At 36.8% G+C, this 19,441-nt stretch overlaps 1 protein-coding gene across 1 annotated transcript in view; it reads right to left on the reverse strand.

Moving 5' to 3' along the window:
* NCAM2 (neural cell adhesion molecule 2) overlaps positions 1-19,441 on the reverse strand; it is a gene marked incomplete at its 5' end in the record, with an annotated part of 293,764 nt that overhangs the window by 48,939 nt on the left and 225,384 nt on the right. Inside the window, one exon of the mRNA XM_065641537.1 lies at positions 16,719-16,892. Coding sequence (XP_065497609.1) covers positions 16,719-16,892 — 174 coding nt within the window. The remainder of the gene's footprint in view (positions 1-16,718; positions 16,893-19,441) is intronic.

Genomic DNA, 19,441 nt, shown 5'->3' on the forward strand with positions numbered 1-19,441 from the left:
CTTGAAGAACAGGAGAGGTGCCTGAGGACTGGAAGAAAGCCAATGTCACTCCCATCTTCAAAAATGGCAAGAAAGATGATCCAAGAAACTACAGGCCAGTCAGCCTCACCTCCATCCCTGGAAAGGTGATGGAACAGCTCATTCTGGACGTCGTGTCCAAGCATGTGGAGGAAAAGATGGTTATCAGTAGTCAGCATGGGTTTGCCAAAGAGAAATCATTATTGACCAACCTGATAGCCTTCTATGATGGTATAACTGGCTGGGTGGACAAGGACAGAGCAGTGGACATTGTCTACATTGACTTCAGCAAGGCTTTCAACATCACCTCTCACAATATCTTCATAGGCAAGCTCAGGAAGTGCGGACTGGATGAATGCACAGTGGGATGGATCATGAAGTGACTGGATGGCAGAACTCAGAGGGTGGTGATCAACGGTGCAGCCTCTGGCTGGAGGCCTGTAGTTAGTGAGGTTCCCCAGGGGTCAGTGTTAGGTTCAGCCCTGTTCAACCTGTTCATCAATGACCTGGATGAAGAGACTGAGTGCACCCTCAGCAAGTTTGGTGATGATATCAAACTGGGAGAAAGGGCTGACAGACCAGAAGGCTGTGCTGCCATTCAGAGAGACCTAGACAGGCTGGAGGATTGGGCAGAGAAGAACCTAATGACATTCAACAAAAGCAAGGTGTAGGGTTCTACACCTGGGGAGGAACAGCCCCAGGCACCAATACAGGTTAGGGGCAGACTTGCTGGAAAGCAGCACTGCAGAGAAGGACTTGGGAATTCTGGTCGACAACAGGTCGACCATGAGTCAACAATGTGCCCTTGTGGCCAAGAAGGTCAATGGTATCCTGGGGTGCATTAAGAAGAGTGTGACCAGCAGGTCGAGGGAGGTTATCCTCCCCCTCTGCCCTGGTGAGGCCGCATCTGGTGTACTGTGTCCAGCTCTGGGCTCCCCAGTTTAAGAAGGACAAGGAATTACTGGAGGGAATCCAGTGCCGGCTATGAAGATGATTAGGGGCCTAGAGCACCTTTCTTATGAAGAGAAACTGAGAGAGCTGGGTCTGTTCATCCTGGAGAAGAGAAGGCTGAAAGGGGATCTCATCAATGCTTATAAATATCTCAAGGGTGGATGTCAAGAGGATGGGACCAGACTTCTTTCAGTGGTGCCCAACAATAGGATGAGGGGCAATGGGCACAGACTGAAGCACAAGAGGTTCTATCTGAATATGAGGAAAAACTTCTTTACCTTGAGAGTGACAAAGCACTGGAATAAGCTGCCCAGAGAGGTTGTGGAGTCTCATTCTCTGGAGACATTCAATACTCGCTTGGACACATTCCTGTACAATCTACTCTAGGTGAACCTGCTTTAGCAGGTGGGTTGCACTAGGTGATCCCCAGAGGTCCCTTACAACCCCAACCATTCCGCAATTCTGTGATACACTAACCTAAAGGACAGGAACGTATACAGTCAATTCTCTGGGCCCATGGTACTCCAGTACAGTGTAAATCCCAAGAAAATTTTCTTCTTTCTATCTATCCCATTCAGTTCCAGCATCCTATATAGTAAATCTTCTTCTGTCATTTAGTTAAATCTGACTACCATAATCAAGGTCTATTCTTCTGGTTCTTATATATGTCCTTTCTTTCTTTGTAAAAGGTTTGAAGATCTTTCCACATCCTTGGTCTGATGTGTGTGCAAGGCGGGGTAGGTCAGGAGAAGAGATTAAAAATTGTTTTATTTTTAATGCTAATATTTTTAGTGCACAGTTGTGAAAAGCAAACTTTCCATAATTATAAATTGCCAAAATTTCTAGGACAGCACAAGACATACCGCTGTTCATTCCAACTTGCTAGTCTTGTTTTCCATACAGAAACCTTCTAACAGTATACGATGAGAATATATAAATAGATAATGAGGATATATGAGAGTATGTCACAAGTATACTGACTATCCATTAAAAAATATGGGGTTTTTTATCCTAACTTTCTTAAATTTTTCATACGATCAGCATTAAAATTCAGGTGGGTGAATTTTCATTTCTCCTTAATTCACTTAATTTCATTATATTCTTATATAACCCAACATTCGGCTCCACAAGTCAGCTTCCCTGTCTTCCTGTTTCATACAGCACTGCTTCTATTCAATTCTTTCTGCACTGTCCTTTTATGAATATCCTGTTTTGCTATTTTGATTACACTACATATATGTAAACAAACATATCAGATGTTGATTTAGATTTCAGTAAGAAATATCTTACTTACAAAATAATATTTTTTGCAGCAGAGAGCAAAGCCAACGTATTTTTTTTATCATGCTAACAAGATGTTCTTCTTTTCTTCAACTATAATAACACACATTAAAATATATAGATCCTCAAAGCTTTATTGAGTATTGGGATGAGATCTCTTTTGAAAAAACCTCTCACTTTCCTATGTCTTTCTCTGAATTTTTAGTTTTCAAATTTCCTATACTCCCTTTATGATGTCCAAAGCCAACTGCTTCGTAACAGATCTTTAAAAATGAAGTTAACTTCCATAAATGGTACTTGTATCTCTTACAGGTGAGGAAAATGGAGGAGAAAGAATAGGAAAGAGAGGAGAGAGAAGGGAGGGAAGGGGAAAAGAAGGGGAGAAAGAAAGAATTGACAATTAGAAATTTACTAGGTACTACCATATTAAAAGTTTGGGAGAGAGAATGCTTGAAAAAGTCACTATTCCCACTAATCTTGTTAAGCAAAACAAAGGCATACTTAATAAACCGATTCTTTATACAATTCAATAGGCTAAAATGGGAATATGTATTGAGCTGTAAAACCACACAATTTAAACACATTTCAAAAATAAATGCTCTTTGAATAATGTAACTTTTAAAATGCCAAGTCTCCTCCAAGTACTCATTGCCCTTCATTCTATCATTAAATAAATAATTATTTCAGAACCAGCTTTTAAGACTTTTTTTTTTTCTAATGTAGGATTATGGGTGTTCCGAAGTGCTGAAATTTATCTGATGATAAATTAAATAACTTTCATTGATGGCTAATCTTTTGTCATCCTAAAATTTAGAAGCATTAACTTAATTGAACCAAAATTACGAAAATTAATCTCTCAGAGACTGCTGAACTTTGGCTCAGTCCTTAGAAGAACTGATCATACTCTTGTAGTTAACACATGCAAGCCCAAGTCCCAGTTCTCTAATTCAACATAAGGAAAAACAGCTGCAGAAGTAGAGACTGCAGAGTCCCATCTGGTTAGCTCTACTCATTGATGTTCACCCATGCAGGCTCCAAGAAGATGCCAAACAGAAACCTCAGTTAGTTCAAAGATAACTGTAGATCTTTGGGACAAGGGTGAAAGGGTCCTTCAGGTCAGGCTTAAAGGCTCGCATAGGAGTAGATGCATGCAGCAGGCCAGCACATGCAAACAAAGCTGCATAGCTCATTGTCACTAGCATGGCAGATTGTCTACTTAGGCTATATTTGGAGCTGGGAGATTGAGGGAAGTTTACTGTCCTTCTATAGTTAGTGCTGGTAGGGCCAAACCTGGGATTGTGTCCAGGAGAACAAAGAAACCAGACAGGGTCCAGCAGAGAGCTACCAAGAGAAGCCTAGGGCACATGAACAAGAAGTACATGCTGAGGTTTACTTAATCTGATGAAGAGAATGCTGAGGGTTGATGGAGTAGTCATCTACCAGTGGAGACAGAAACAATGGTGTGAGACTCTTCTCAGCAGTGGCAGATAGTATAACAAGGGCAACCATCACAAGCTGAAACCAGGCATGTTCAGACCAGATATTAGAAAACAATTATTCACTGGGAGAGAAACGAAGCATTGAAGCAGGTGACACCAAGACAAGAGGGTGATGAATATCCATCCTTGGAGGTCAAGACTGAGTTAAACAAAGCCATGCCTGACCTGACCTAGGATTGGCACTAGTCCTGCTTTAAGCAGGAAGTTTGGACCAGATAAACTCCAGATGTTCCTTCCAACCATTCTTTCCATGATTCTATACATTAAAGAGGAATACTATCTTGACTCTTGGAACTCCGTTTTCTCCTCTGCTATAAATCTACTTTACACTTCTTAATGCAAGGATTTTAAAGTCCACTGATCGAACGATCAGCTAGCTGCTTGAAAAGGACTACACTTAGAACTTTTTATGAAACAATAAAACAGTACAGTAAAATCAATGGGCATTTGGACTGCTACCAGATATTTCCCCAATCATGCAAAAAGACAGTATTGTTCAAAATGCTTTCTATAATATGACTAATGTTCTCACTATAGCAGCATGAAGGTTCATTGTTAAATATTTATGTGACGGTAATTGCTGCAATGTTCATAGTACAACTTACACAAACCTCAGACTTATTGCTAAATATAAAATCTGATGAAGTTAAACCTTTCTATAAATCAAATTTATTTTCTGTAGACATTAATTTTAAAATTCTCCCATAAGAAAAATTTCTAGGCCACTGATACACCTGAACTTCCATTGGCAATATAAGCACATAAAGACAATAGAATTAAGTCTTCTAATACTTTACTGAGTAAATATACTATACTACATTATGTAGTAAAGGAATAGCTGTGTTAACCTCATTGCACAAGGGCAATCAAGTCCCTTATTAAGAACTTTAACACTGTTTCATTTGTCCATTTTTTTTCTCTTTTTGAACAGCCACCAAGGTTAAAAGCAATGCTTACTAGGAGATGACCCAGAGAATAAATGAGGGTCTTCTAAAGGGAACAGGGATTCCATTTACCAGGATACTGCAAAGAACATGCTGGTTAAATTTCAGCTAAAGCCACTATGCATTCCGTGGTTTATATCAAGGTCTGGAATCCACCCTGGATTGAAGGAAGGAGTGTAATTTGAGGGGGGATGCTGGGGATCAGCTATGAGTGCATACCTTCCTTTCTTCTATGCCTGCTACAGTTACATCACTTGCTCTCCTTCAATTGTATAAATCAAACTGTATCCCATCACAGTTTATCTCATATATAGAATCATAGAATCATTTTGGTAGGAAGAGACCCTCAAGATCATCAACTACAACAACTAACCTAACTCTAGCACTAAACCATGTCCCTAGGAACCTCATCTATACATTTTTTAAACACCTCCAGGGATGGTGACTCCACCACTACCCTGGGCAGCCAGTTCCAGTGCTTCACGACCCTTTCCATTAAGAAATTTTTCCTAATATTCAATCTGAACTTTCCCTGGTGTGACTTGAGGCCATTTTCTCTTGTCCTATCACTTGCTACTCAAGAGAAGAGACCAACACCCTCCATGCTACAACCTCCTTTTATGCCAGAAGCTAGAATCTCTTGCATGGCAGAAATAATTACTTTCTTTTTTTCCTGCCTGTTTTTCTGTTGTTCCTACAATGCAGATCCTGCTGTGAGCCAATACCCCAGTTGAAATTTGTAACACAAAGTTGGAGTTGAAAAGGGCTTCCTACATTTAAAACTCTATCTGTGAGTTATTTGTTACTGAGAGATCTTGAGAAAAAAGCAACGTAGGCCTCATTTGAATTCATAGTAGCCAAACCTTGTATCTTCTAAGTACAAAGACCACAGTAGTTTCTGTGAAGCGTCTGGAGTACATTAGGTCGAATGTGTATACACTAACTAATGGTGTAGTAAGCCCATATAGTTCTGAAGACCGTATTAGTGTTTGAGAAAGGCAAGTATGGGAGACCTTGGTATGCATTCTTGCAATACACTGACATTTGGTGGGTCTGTGAGCCTTCCCACGTGGGTCAATATTGACTCCACACTTCTGCACCACCATCGTCACCGGCAAATGGGGCTTTTCAGTCTGAGAGCAGAACTGTGCCAAGATGCACAGCTTTAGTTGGAGTTTGTCTCCCTCTGACTGACTTCACAGAGTGAGCTCCAATCCTTTTTCAAAAGGCTGTGCAGATAAGTTTCTTTCAGTGTGATACAAATGCCACTTGAAACTGGTAAGACTGCGTAAGCTCCTGGTGACTGCTCTTAACAGAGCAGGATATAACTCAGATCTAAATAAATGACTTATCCTCAACTAATAACTGATTACTGGTCCAAAGGTCTTCACAAAAAACCCCACAGAAAATGCCTTCCAAGAGTAAGAAAATAATGACAGCAGTTTACTTTTAACACCTGCACCTTTTTCCTATTGTCAGCTGAGTTCTGCAGAGCTACAATAATCTCTTTGTTCCTTTGAGACTTTGCAACAGATTCAAGACATCTCATGCAATTCACGAGTTTTCTTATAGTGTTACAAAGCTCCACTATGTTAGAGATATACAAATAAAAGATGACCTTTCTTAACCAGATGGACCTAAAATACCTAATTAATTACTCTTTAGTCATTACTACGAAAATATTAGTACTCTTACAAAACTCCAAGACAGATGTCAAGAATTCAAGAATTCTTAATGCTAAGACAAAGGAATATCTACAGAGCACAAATGAATGAAATTTTCTAATATTATGCTTAGAGAAGTAGAGATTATTTTCTAGGCAAACTAATATTTTAGCAAGCCTTGCATCTCAGATGAAATTGCTCTTTAAAATTCCAACACTTTTCAATGTTATCATAATTCTGTGTACTAACAGTAACAAACAGAACAACATGTATAAAACCTACCTCTTTTGTTGTTTTTACCTATGTACAGGCAATTATGTACTATAGCATACCACTGAATTCATTATTAGAAAATGAACGCATGATTTTCTCTTTTCTAAACTACTTATTTTACTTGCTCAATTTTATGTTCCAAACAAGCCACTTAGTCTGAATGCCAACAAAAGTAGTCTCCTATGCACTTCTCTTGAATGGTATGTTATTACTGGCAAGATTTTTTAAACTGGAAGCTCTCATTAATACTAATTGTCCCATGATCAAGGTATGTTGCCGCAGCCTTAGGAGCTACCTAGGAAGCAGGTTATGACACAGGAGTTCTGCTTTTCGTTCCTCTAATCCATTAAATTTTCAACTCTGGAGCATGTAAAGTATGAGAAAAAGTCACTCTACTTGCTCTGTTACCAAATGCAGGAGGTGGCAAAACCTGAACCATCACAATTTGAGGTAAGAATAAACCAGTTCCTGGTGATTGCTATCATCAGACGTCATCCTCTCAGTGTCAAGCAGAGAGACTAAAATCTGATCTCAAATGTATCTTTTATGACATTCACTGCTGTGAAAAAGCAAAGACCTCAAGGCTGATGTGAATGATGATTTCAACAACAGTTCTTTTGCTTCTTACATGCGAAGATAATTTTTATTCCTGCCTTTTTCTTCCTCATCCCCATCCTACTCCTGCATACTATACTTTATTTCTTGCCAATGGAAAAAGGGAAGAGAAAAAAGTGATAAAAAGGAGATTCATTTAATGATACTGTGAAATGTAATACAAATAGGGCTACGCTATCTCTCTGTTGCTCACTGTTGTATTATGTGGAAGAAGGAAAACTCCATTCATAACTACTCTGTCATTCGATGACCTTGAAAATACTTAAAGAATACTTCATCCTCCAGGTACACTTTTCCATTTTGTATTACAAAAGGCAGCAGAAGTTTATATATGCATGAATATTCCATAAATGTACTTTACCTTTTTGCAAGCAGATTGGCACTCTAAAGTAAATGCAGATGAATACAATACAGATTTGAAAGGCAAATTTGCAGCTGCATCATGCATCTCATTTGTCAGTTATTCATATCCAATATTGCATTGCATCACTCTTGACTTAACAAGATTTATCCCATGACACAGATCGGTAACACCTTTACATCAGATCAGCATGTTTCCTGAAAATTTATTTGAGATTGGGCCATCATAAAAAGCCTGAAAAGGTCTAAATAGTGAGTAGCCAAGAGTTATTACAACAGAGAAAGAGCAGGTGAAATACATTTGCAATAACTGATTCTCCATTTAATTCTTTATTAAAATATTTACTACATACTTCTTTTAATCAGAGTATCTTGCATTTGTTTTTACAGATTTTGAAGTCTGTGTCTTTAAAAAAAACCAAAACCTTGAACATAAGTCACATTTAGCTATGAGCTTTGACTGTTTGACTAAATGCAATTGCAAACACAGATTTACAAGCTATTGGAGAGTAGAGCAACCTCAGATATCGGCAGTGGTTATATCTGCATAACACTCCATTGCTTTTAGTTATGAACTCATGCTGTGAACTAAACTGCCTGGGTTCTCTTCTCATGTTATTTTATTCACTTTTGAATGTGAAAAATGCATTGCATTCAGGTCTGTATAAAAACCTGAAATATTTAAACCTAGCTTTCCCTTTACACCTCATTTTTCAGTCTCTCTAATCCATCCACGTAATTTAGTTTAAGACATTTATTTACAATTCAACCTTTCCATCCACATGAGACTTTTACAGCAAGGATTAAGCTGGATGGAGGCCAAGAATAGTATAGAGACAGAATTAGAGGGCTAAATAACTTTCTTACATGCAGGTATACACACAAATTAATTTGGATAATAGGTGGTCTTTCCCTACCACTTAGTAGCAATCTATATTGGTTGTAAATTGCATCCATTTTTTCACTTTTTATATTTTTTTAATTGTATGACATGTTGCAAATTGTATCATGTCATTTTATTCCAAGAATTTAGATTTATTAAAATCAAGGACTTTTTATTTTTTATTTGTATTGCATCCTTTATCATTATAGCTTAATAACATACATACACATATATATATATATATATATATATATGCAACTCCTGCATTCTTATAATTTCAAAGCTGGTTTAAGTTGAGGAAACTGTTTTTGAATCAAGCTAAATATCCAGTTTCTTTTGAAAAAGAAAGGCTTAGCTGTAATATCATAAGTATATTAACTAATATCAGGAAAGACCTAGGGGTTTGGGGTTTTTTTTACAATATTATCAATTACTGCCTATTGAAAACAGACAATTTCTTAAATTAAACTACTAATTTAAGTCAATTTGGCAATGTGACAATGAATGTGACATTTTAAGATTCTCCATATCATGCACCAATTGTTGTGGTACTAGTTGGGTATAAAGTGACAAAACATGTTTTTATCCTTGTTTTCACCAATCTTAAACTGCCTGCCTAACAGTCTGCTAAATGGAGAACCAGATTCTAAAGCTCAATTCACAACTCAGAAACATTTTCTGAATGACTTACGGAATCATTTAACATGTACAAAAATCTCTGAGACTTCAGGTACTTCTAAATTTCTGGAGTAAATACATGATATTCTAGAAATGCGGAAACGCTACTCAGAAGTAGCAAGTGTCATTTTAGATCTGAATGTGATCACAATTCATGTCATAGGGAGCCAAATCTGATAGATATACCAAGGAATTCAATGTCTCAAATATTACTAAAAATGTATTTTCTCACTGGAACAGGCTAATGAACACATTTTTCCTTATGCTTTAGCAGCTTGCACTAGATATTAATGAACTCTACCTTGAAGATTTTCAACTATTAAAATAATTTTGAATGCAGACTTAGCCTTACAAATATTTGCAATTTATTTCTGTTTGATTAACAAATAATACATTCCTTAAACTTTAAAATCATTAAGAAAATTATTGAATTACATGGGGTTCATGTTTCTAAGAAATATATTTGAAAGTCTTCCCAGTTTAACGGTGAAGCCTTGTTACACTGGAGGAAGTGTTTTAGTAATCAACGTGGTGCCTACTTTCATGCTTCGCTACAAAAGAAGTAGGAAGTACAAACCTGTGATGGTTGCAACTCCCTCTCACCCTGGAAATCTAATAGACAGAGCGGTTAGAATTCTCATGTACTACATCTTAGGTCATAGGTTTTTGTGGTGGTTGCAACTGCCCCACCCACTCCCAGCCACTTGAGCACCTGGATACCCAGGCAAACGGGGCATGATGGGGAGAAACAATTCCCATTATGCAAGTGCAGTGAGATGAAGCACTGAGGCACCCCCTCTGTGCTCTCCAAAACTCCTGCTGAATGGGAGAAGTCTCCCCTTCTGCCTGAGAAAGGCAATAACCATCAGTCACTCCTGACAGCTGAATGTACCCATGGCTCTCCCCGTACCTGGGTCATAGCTCAAAAGCTTAATGTCTGATGACTAGTAACTCTTAATCATGAGGTCATTAATAAAGTGATTTAAAATAATGCAGTAAAATTTGTTGTAACCAAGACAGATACTTAATTAAGGATTTGATGATGGTAGGGTCACACTATACTTACAAAAGAGATAAATCAAGTAATATTCACATGAACATATATAAATATATAAATATATAAATCTGGGGATGAAACACACACATACAGCGTTATAAATCACATGCACACTAAATCACACACACTAATGCACATTAATCCATGGATATGTGAATATATAGATGTGTAATATATGTGTAGGTATACCTATTGCTAACATTTCTCTCTCGAGTTTAGTGAATTACTCACTTTTAGTGCAGCATTCCCAATGAGTACTTGTTGAATCTTGAGAAGTGTGCTGAGCAAGGCCTTTGGATCCTCACGGACTCATCAGCAGATGATTATCGAGTTTTCACAAAGTCAGCTCTTTGAGCATGCCCGTCAGAGGGAGATGCTGGTCACAGACCACTGCAATCCGAGAGAGCTCAAAGGGTCTCACTTTAGGATTGCTATTTATAAGGTCGCAAGATCGTTGACTTTAGTCAGTAAATTTCCACTCTGGCCTCACGTAGGATGAGGTAATTTTTGGTGCTTTCCACTGTTTATCTATGTCCAGATCTTTTTAGATCATACAGTTCCACATCATCCTGCTTGGGCTATGACCCAGGTATGAGGGGAGCCATGGGTGCATTCAGCTGTCAGGAGTGACTGATGGTTGCTGCCTTTCTCAGGCAGAAAGGGGTCTTTTCCCATTCAGCAGGAGTTTCAAGAGCATGGAGGGGGTGCCTCAGTGCTTCATCTCACTGCACTTGCATAATCGGAATTTTTTCTCCCCAGCATGGCCTGTTTGCCTGGGTATCCAGGTGCTCAAGTGGCTGGGAATAGAGGGCGGCAGTTGCAACCACCACAAAAACCTACAACCTGTAGTACATGAGATTTCTAATGGATCCAGCTTTTAGATTTCCTCCCCATGACAATAACAAGGTATAGTAATTGCTATATTTTAGCATAAGAAAGAATATCTTTTTGCACAGCGGTGTTTCTGAAATCTTAGTGAAAAACCATGCACTAAAAACTTCTAAAGTCTTCTGAAAGAATGACTGTTCATGTGTTGTCTATCAAAAAATCTTACTTGAAGATAGATAATGAAGTTCAGCATTTTTACCCAAAACCTTGAACTGCACAGACACACACACACAAATAAAATCACCATTTCATTGCTTGGAATATCATATATATTATAAAAAGTAAAAGAGAAATTGGAATGACCTTATTTTAAATTTACGGAATATTTTCTTACTAGAGGGATTATAATAAGACTTGCCTACATACATGCATGCTTTCTCACGAGTATAGCCATTTCAAAAGTAGGAAGTGTAACACAGAGATAGAAAACTTCGAGTTTTAATTACCTCAACACTAGCATGTATATAACTTCCTCTAACTTTAAGGACACAAAGTAAAAAGAGCATCATTACAAGGCATAACAGACAGCAGAGCAGTTTAAAAACTTATCTTGGTTAACAGAAAATCCTTTATCTACTATAATGTGCCTAAAAAAAGTTAAATGCACACAAAAAAATAGTGCAGACAGGAACTTGTTTTAAAAAAACTAATTTCACAAAAAATAATGCAGTTTTTTTCTCATGAAGTCTTTGCTGATTACTCAGAAACTGATCATCAAATGTCCTTTTTTTTTACAAAATAAAATTTTATAATTTTTTTTTTTATAAAATAAAATTACACAGAAGATTGTGGTAAGATGATTTTTCCCAGCACAAGTATCTGTATGTACAGAGGAAAGCAAGGTAAATGCTCTGAACTGATTGTTATCCCCTTCTTGACGATGGATGGTGTATGGGAATATAGCACAAGATTGGCGAGGAGGTTAGTTAAATGTAAATATGCTCCAAGTGACTTGCACCTGTCTGTAGAAAAAGCACATACATCACACTAATTGTTTTACTGACCTTGTGGCCTTGATGAGTAGAACCTCTGTGTTAGATAACATAGGCCTGTGAGAAACTCTAGGCACCTTATCACTATGTCTGAGATTCCTGCTTTGTTGTGGGAAAGAGCGGGAGGCTGCGCCTGCCTGAAGCCTTGAAATACAGGCGAGCTCAGCAGGCCCAGCGATCTTCCAGCAGGGCTGAACTTACCAGCGCCTGCGTCCCCGCTTGTGTCACCTCTGCCTGGCAGCTTAGGTGCGACTTCGGAGATCCCCCAGTAGAGAGGTAACTAAAATAAAACTTGCTCTTTGCAATGCATTCGTGGCCTCTGGCTCTTCTTGCGACGTGCCTGCGTATGTGTACACAGATGGGCAACACCCCACGCTCAGGAGCTTACTAGCTGTCTGGTTGAAAGGATGCAAACTCTCTGGGGAGAAAGAACCTTGCCAACATTATCTGCGTTTTTGTTACTTCAAGATTAGTAGGCTTCTCTGCACTACTGACAGGCTCAAAAATGTCTGGGCCCTGCGGGTACTGTTGGCCCTGAGGGTACTGTTGGCCCTGCCTGCCCCTGCCCGCCCACCTCTCCTTGGAACTCCAGGCCACAGGAGCCATAACATGAAACCATAGAGAGATGTGCAGCTAGTCTGCAACAAAACAATTTTCATATTCAGAAGAGCACCTAACAAGTGCAGAAAAATCTGGCTACGATTTGCTCACTGATCTCTTGGTGAACTATGATAGTGTTGATTATGACTTTTAAATCCCTAAGTAGCCTGAAGTTGGTGTATCAGAAAGATTGCTTCACTTCTGGTGCTCTCCTTCAATAGCTGCAATCAGCACAGACTTTCAAATGAAATCTTCATTATAAAAGACAAAGGGGAGGGAACAGGGAAACAGATATTCTTGGCTACAGCTCCAAGAGTCTGGAATTTTCTCCTTAATTTGATCTGAAAACAGCTCAAACTAGTACAGTTTGAGACAAAAGCCATCTTTTGAGGGATTCTTTGAAGAAACCAGCAGCGTTCTTCCTAGATGAAGAGAATTGCAGAGCCTTTGAATAGATTTGCACAGAATCCGTTTCATACAGCTTAATTTTTGTGATTAAAAATTATTTGCATGTACTGGATGATTTCATATATAAGAATGCCTACATAACTTTGATAAGTATCTATTGTATTTTTCATATGAATAAAAGCAGACAATTATAATCTTATTTATAGTAGGTTTTATCCATCATTATTGGGTCATAAGAAAATTAATTACTTGTTAGTATTAGGAGCAATTCCTTTCAACAACTTTTTGAAACATCTATTAACCATTTATTAGGACTTTATTTATAAGCTAACTTCTGAAGGCAGATTTCCATGATGTTTGTTTCATTTATAAATATAGTTTTCACTCATTTTATGAGTTTATGGCTGTTCTCTGTGACTGTATGAAGACAACTACGCTATTCCTTATAGCCATAGTAGTGAGGGACCAGAAGACCCAGTTCAGCCTTGGCAGCCTCTATATTGGAAGGCTAACAGTTTTCCAGGCACAAGTTTCTCCTGAATGTATGTTTTTCTGCCTCTTTCTTTTAAAAGATGGTCTTGGAATTTACTCATTACCAACATTGTGGCAAGAAAGGGGTGCAGTGCTGTATTACCACTCCTGAGATAAATCAGTTAGATAAAAAGACATCCTGTAAAATTTCAGCAAACTGAAAATAGGGATGTAGGAGAGGATATCTCAATGTTATCCTACCACAACACTATAAGCAGGCTAAAATATGAATGGAGACAGTTTTAAACAGAAATTTTAGAAAACTTCCTGAAACCCTCTGAAAGCTCAGGAAACAAGGAACAGCTAAATTTTTCAGAAAGATTCTAGTTATGTTTAGCAGTATTTTCTTAAAAAAAAAGAAAAAAAAAGGACACGTTTTTTGACATCTCCATCTGGGAAGACTTTTTCTGCTCTGGGCTGTTCAGTCTGTGCTTTGGTAATGCATCTTATTTTTCTGATTTGGCTCTACAGTACTTCACAAATAGAACAAGATTTTAGCTCATTATAGAATATCTGCAAGAACTTACGATAAATGCAACCAGGTCTCTTTTGAATTCCCTATCAAATTACATAGTGAAGCACCAACAAAATTTAGTTAAAAAAAAAAAAAAGATGCCTCCTGCTCAGCAAAAGTTTTGAATTCTAAAGTAATTTTTGACTTCTAAAGTTGTCTAGAGATAAATTTAGAGAAATACAGGATATACAATCTCAATCTTTCTATGCAGGGGTATACAAATATAAATATTTCACAGAACAGCATGAATTAATTATGGATCTAGAATTCACTTTTAATCTTGTCCACTGTCCTCTCAGTAAAGTTTACCTTCCCAATATTTATCTATTTACTAAGTCTTTTTATTTGTAGACCAAGATGACTCTTCAGATTGTTTTCATGTTTAGAAGTTTTTGTCATACTTGGAGTAGTCTCTGATTATACATGCTATTAAGAGGTACCTTTAAGATGGCCAAAACCAGTGTAAACTACTTTGTTTTTTCAACAAAACCTCTCAGCATTACAGTTGGGGGACAATGAAATGAAAATGTATGCTTGAAAGAAGGTAAACCCCCTGAAAACTTCCAAGCAAGAAAGGAGAATAAACTGAAAAAAATAAGGAAAATTGCACAAAAGGAGGATGCGGGGAAATAATGTGACAGCATGTAGCAACTAACACAGGCTTTTTCTCAAAGAAGTGTATATTTGGTTTTAGTAGGGATAACAGCAGAGATCTTAAATACTCACAATCTATTTCACAGTGATACTGCGTTTATAAGGACTGCAGGTATCTGTACCTGCCACTCTGTTTTCAGAATAACTTTCCGTATAACTCACACAGATATTGTACTAAAATAATTCCAAGATCAACTCATGTTGCACAGAAATCTCCACGATGACCTGTGTACAACTTAAAAATATGTAATGCTGAAAGAATGTTTCAAAATTGAAGTGTGATCTTTTGAAGAAGGCAGCTCCAAAAAATTCCAATAAGAAGGGTCTGTCAAGTTATACATCTTCCCTAATGTAATCAACTAATCTTTTCATAAACTTCACATTAATAGAAATAATGGGAAAGAAAGTTTTATGGGGAGTATGGTAAACACACTGTTCTACAAAGTTAACACTGAAGACTTTTTTGTTTTTGTTGTTCTGGCTTTACATTTGAATTAGGAATCTGTGTGACTGCACTCTGTAGTCACTGGGTCTGTTCTCATTTGAGTACATTGCACCCTACTACACAGACTGGCCACTTCAGGTTTTAGTATATGGTATACTGTAGTTCTCATCATGGAAATTTATTGCCTCTTCATTGAAAGTAGCTATGAGAAAAAAAGTCTCAAACTTCATCTGAAACATAACATGAAAACAAGTGGAGAGGTACACTAATGTCCATAAATATGTATGACCTGCAGGTAGAGGAAACACATTGTATTCTTTAGATCTTCTAGTATTGAACAAAATACAAGCTATATTGGACTAAAATGAATAATATTATGATTTACAGCATTACTTTTATACACACAGTTACTGTGTTTGGTTAAGAAAAACAAAACATAAAAAGCCATTATGTTTCTTTGAATATATGTTAACTACATGTTCACTGCATGTTTCTTTGAAATAATTCTGGTTTCTCTGAAATAACTGTGTAATTTGTAACATGCTCTGCTTAGTGCAGAATTTTTATGTGTGGATTATGGGATATGAGAGGGAAAGAGACACACATTAGATCATTTGCTACATTTTTTCTTGCATCACTGTGCTGATATCTGAAAAACCATTCACCTTCTGATGTATAAAACAAGACTGTTGGGGCTGCTTTAACTTGCACTATTTGCTAAAAATATCAAAGGGTAAATATGGATGCAAGGGATTACTGAAGGTATTTTGTTAACATTACTCTGTATAAACACGCCACCTGAGAATGTACTTAAAGAACTCTTGCCTGTTTGAGCAGGCATATACTCTTCTCTGCCTTTAGAGCAGTACAAAGAAGGCATAGATCTGGCAAGGAACTGGCCCCATTCGTAGCATCTCTACTAATATAGTAGATAGATGACAAATGTAATATCTAACAAATTCATTTAATGTTTGTTGTACAATATAGATATGCTTTTGAAACAGACATAAATATTAACAGGTGTGTAGAAAGGTTACTAAGTAGCTCAAAATCTGTATTTAATGCCAAGGATTAAATATAATGTAATAGCTTACTTAAACTTTCTAAGTTAACTGCATATATAACGTATGCTCTCAAACTGACTCCTCCGTGATTTCTATTTTCTTTGAAATTTCTAGCTGCAAAAATACTTTTTGTATCTCCTTGAGTGGACAGTGAGGAATACAAAATAATTGTAAATTTGTTCACCAAACTTTTTTAAAACTAAAAAAGTAACAGTTGACTTGTACAAGATTACAGTAAGATTTCTAATTGGTGTAAAGAGATTTGACTTCATTAACTGAAGATACAGCTACTGGGCTAAAACTAATGGAGAAACAAAGAATCAGTAACATATACTTGCATTCTTTTCCCTTGACATTCTTTTCAGTTAAAATACTTCCATTTATTTTTTGTATACTTACTTTGAACTCCATGGGAGCGAACTATTTTCCAGGTTTCTGAGGCTATCTCTTTCACATCCACTTGGTAATGATGAATGGGCACACCTCCATGTGAATCTGGCTTATTGAATGAAACTTTGGCAGTGGTTTGTGACAACTCTAAAACTCGTACTCCATAAGGATTTGATGGCACATCTAAAAAAGTATAGATATCAATTAATAATCAGCAGCAACTAGATAGACTGAAACAGTCGATGATCTTCCTAAAAAAGTCTCCTAAGCATCTTGAAGAGACAAAAATTAATATTGAATATGACATAATAATGTTTGTGTTAGACAAACAACTTAAGCTTTCTGATACAGAGCTGTAAGAAAACCACATTTATTTTCTTGTATGCTAAAGTTATGCAAAAAACATTTTCCATTTCTGCTTTTGTTTTTTAATATGATCTTTTATAATAGCTATTTTTGTGACAGGCTGTCTACTGTATAATTTTGTAAAATTGAGTAACAGACTTTAAATCAAATTTACCAAAGCAACAGTTATGGCTAAATGGATCATTCAGAGTCTGAATTATTCTAAATTAGATTATGATAAAAAACTGTACAAAAAATTTGGCCATTTTTATGAAACTCTGAAATACAGCTGAAAACAAGAATCCTTTTTTTCTTCTTTTGAAAGACTGGTTTCCAAGCTACTAGCAAGGAATATTAATGGAAGGTTTCTATTATCTTTTCAGTTTAAGAAATTATTTGCAGAATAGGTTGAAAGAAACATTTTCTCTCAAATCAAAAGGAAGTGCATATCTTTCAAAGTAGAAAAGAACTATGAAAATAAAGCAGGTGTCTGTAGGTGTCGAGAAGCTAGATGTGAAACAAAAGCAAAAAATTAACCTTGGGGTCAGTACATCTTTAAAAGCAGAAATATTATGTTACTTTTACAATGTATGACTGAACTAACGCATAGAAGACAAAAGACTAACTGTTCTAATTGTCATACATTTTAAAGTGTTATAATTACAAAAAATTGTATTGAAAATACTAGGAAGAATTTTAGTTCTGTGGACAGGAGACCAGAGATTTGAAACACCATTAAAAGCTTCTCTTCTGATGCAGACAATTATTTGCATATCTGCTTACAGGGTTGACATTGCTTTTGTCTTCATGGAAGATATTTTTATAAGGACATGCAAGAATTTGAGCCAAAGCCTATCATTTTGTTAGCGGGTACTGAACCATTCACATAACACATAGTCTTTATTCAAGGGCTGTCAGACAGCTGGGAATAAAAAGAGAATCAATCTGAGCTTCACCCAGTACTGATACATGAATGAAAATGAGCCAAAAATTCCTATGAAATATTAAAGAATGGGTTTAAGGATATGTTCAGGCATGAATTCTCAGGAAAAGGACACCTGCCAAAGCTGCTCTAAAGGGGCTGATTTGTATAACCTTTTAATGATCAGGCACCTAATTTTTTTCCAGAGGTTATCTAACAGCTGTCAGAGTGTCTTAATGCTAATATCACACCTTAGTGAATTCTTACAGTTAGCATTTCTGAATATAGGTCTCCTGAAACCTCCAATGCTTGGTGCTCATTGGGTTAAACCAGCATAGATTTGTTTACGTGGAAGAACAATTTTAATATCTTCTACTTAAAGACACAATTATGTGAATCCATGATGTTAAAGATTTGAGTAGAATGAAAATCTCAGCTTGAGGGATTCAAACCTCAAATCTTTTCTTATTCCAGGGAACACTTTTTTTTTTCACCAGGATATGGGATGTGTAGGAAATTTTCACCCTTTTTAGTGAACCTGTATTGCAGAAGGAATTCGAGATTCATGGTCAGACAGAATGTGGCCAAGTATACTATACATCCAGAAGAACACAGACCAAGGTTTTGAATATTTTCCTAAATTGATCAAAAAGTTGGGAGTTTTAGGAAAAAAAAAAAAGTTCCATAAACATTACAGATTTTCTTCTGTAATCACACAGACAAAGAATGAGTTATGTGAGTTGCTTGCTAAGTAAGCACAGATCCCAAAATTAGAGGAGGATAAAGATTAGAACCAGCTTGTGACCCCTCTCCTCAGGATTCTTATTATACCTGAGAGCAATATTTTTTGCCCTCTTAGCAACAGTACTGTAAGCATCGTTCTGTGTACAGATTACTTCCCTCCCTAGCTCAAATGACTATTCTGAGAGGAGTGGGAAAAATACAACAGAAAATGCCAGCAGAGTAATCCAGGACAGCCAAAGCAAAGCAGCATGTCACTGTATGAGTGATGTGGATACCAATCACCCAGGAAGATGAATATAGCTCTGCAGTGCTGAAGATGAACACTCTCTGGATTTAATTTCAAGCTAAAAGCTGCTGTGGATACCTACAACATAACAAATAGTTTCTAAACACTTTCATTCATTTTCTGTTGTTAAAAGAGTGCAAAATGAAATGAAAAATATTTAAGGTTGAATGAATATTTAATTATGCTCAGACTTTTTATGTTAGTTTTTGTATGTTCTTTTTACATGGCAATTAACTGTTACTCCAGTTCGGATCAAAATAATTATTTGGTCAACAGTATGAAACGAAAACATGTTCTTTACATATCCACTCTGTTCTTGACTTCCAAATGTTAAGGAAATCTCTTTTCTTTGTGTGTTTATGTCTGCATATGATTAACTATAATAAACAAGGCACAGGGAAGAAGACATCCTTCAGGAAGAACCTTATGTTCTCT

Source organism: Caloenas nicobarica, chromosome 1 (genome assembly GCF_036013445.1).
Source record: "Caloenas nicobarica isolate bCalNic1 chromosome 1, bCalNic1.hap1, whole genome shotgun sequence".
Lineage (NCBI taxonomy): Eukaryota > Metazoa > Chordata > Aves > Columbiformes > Columbidae > Caloenas > Caloenas nicobarica.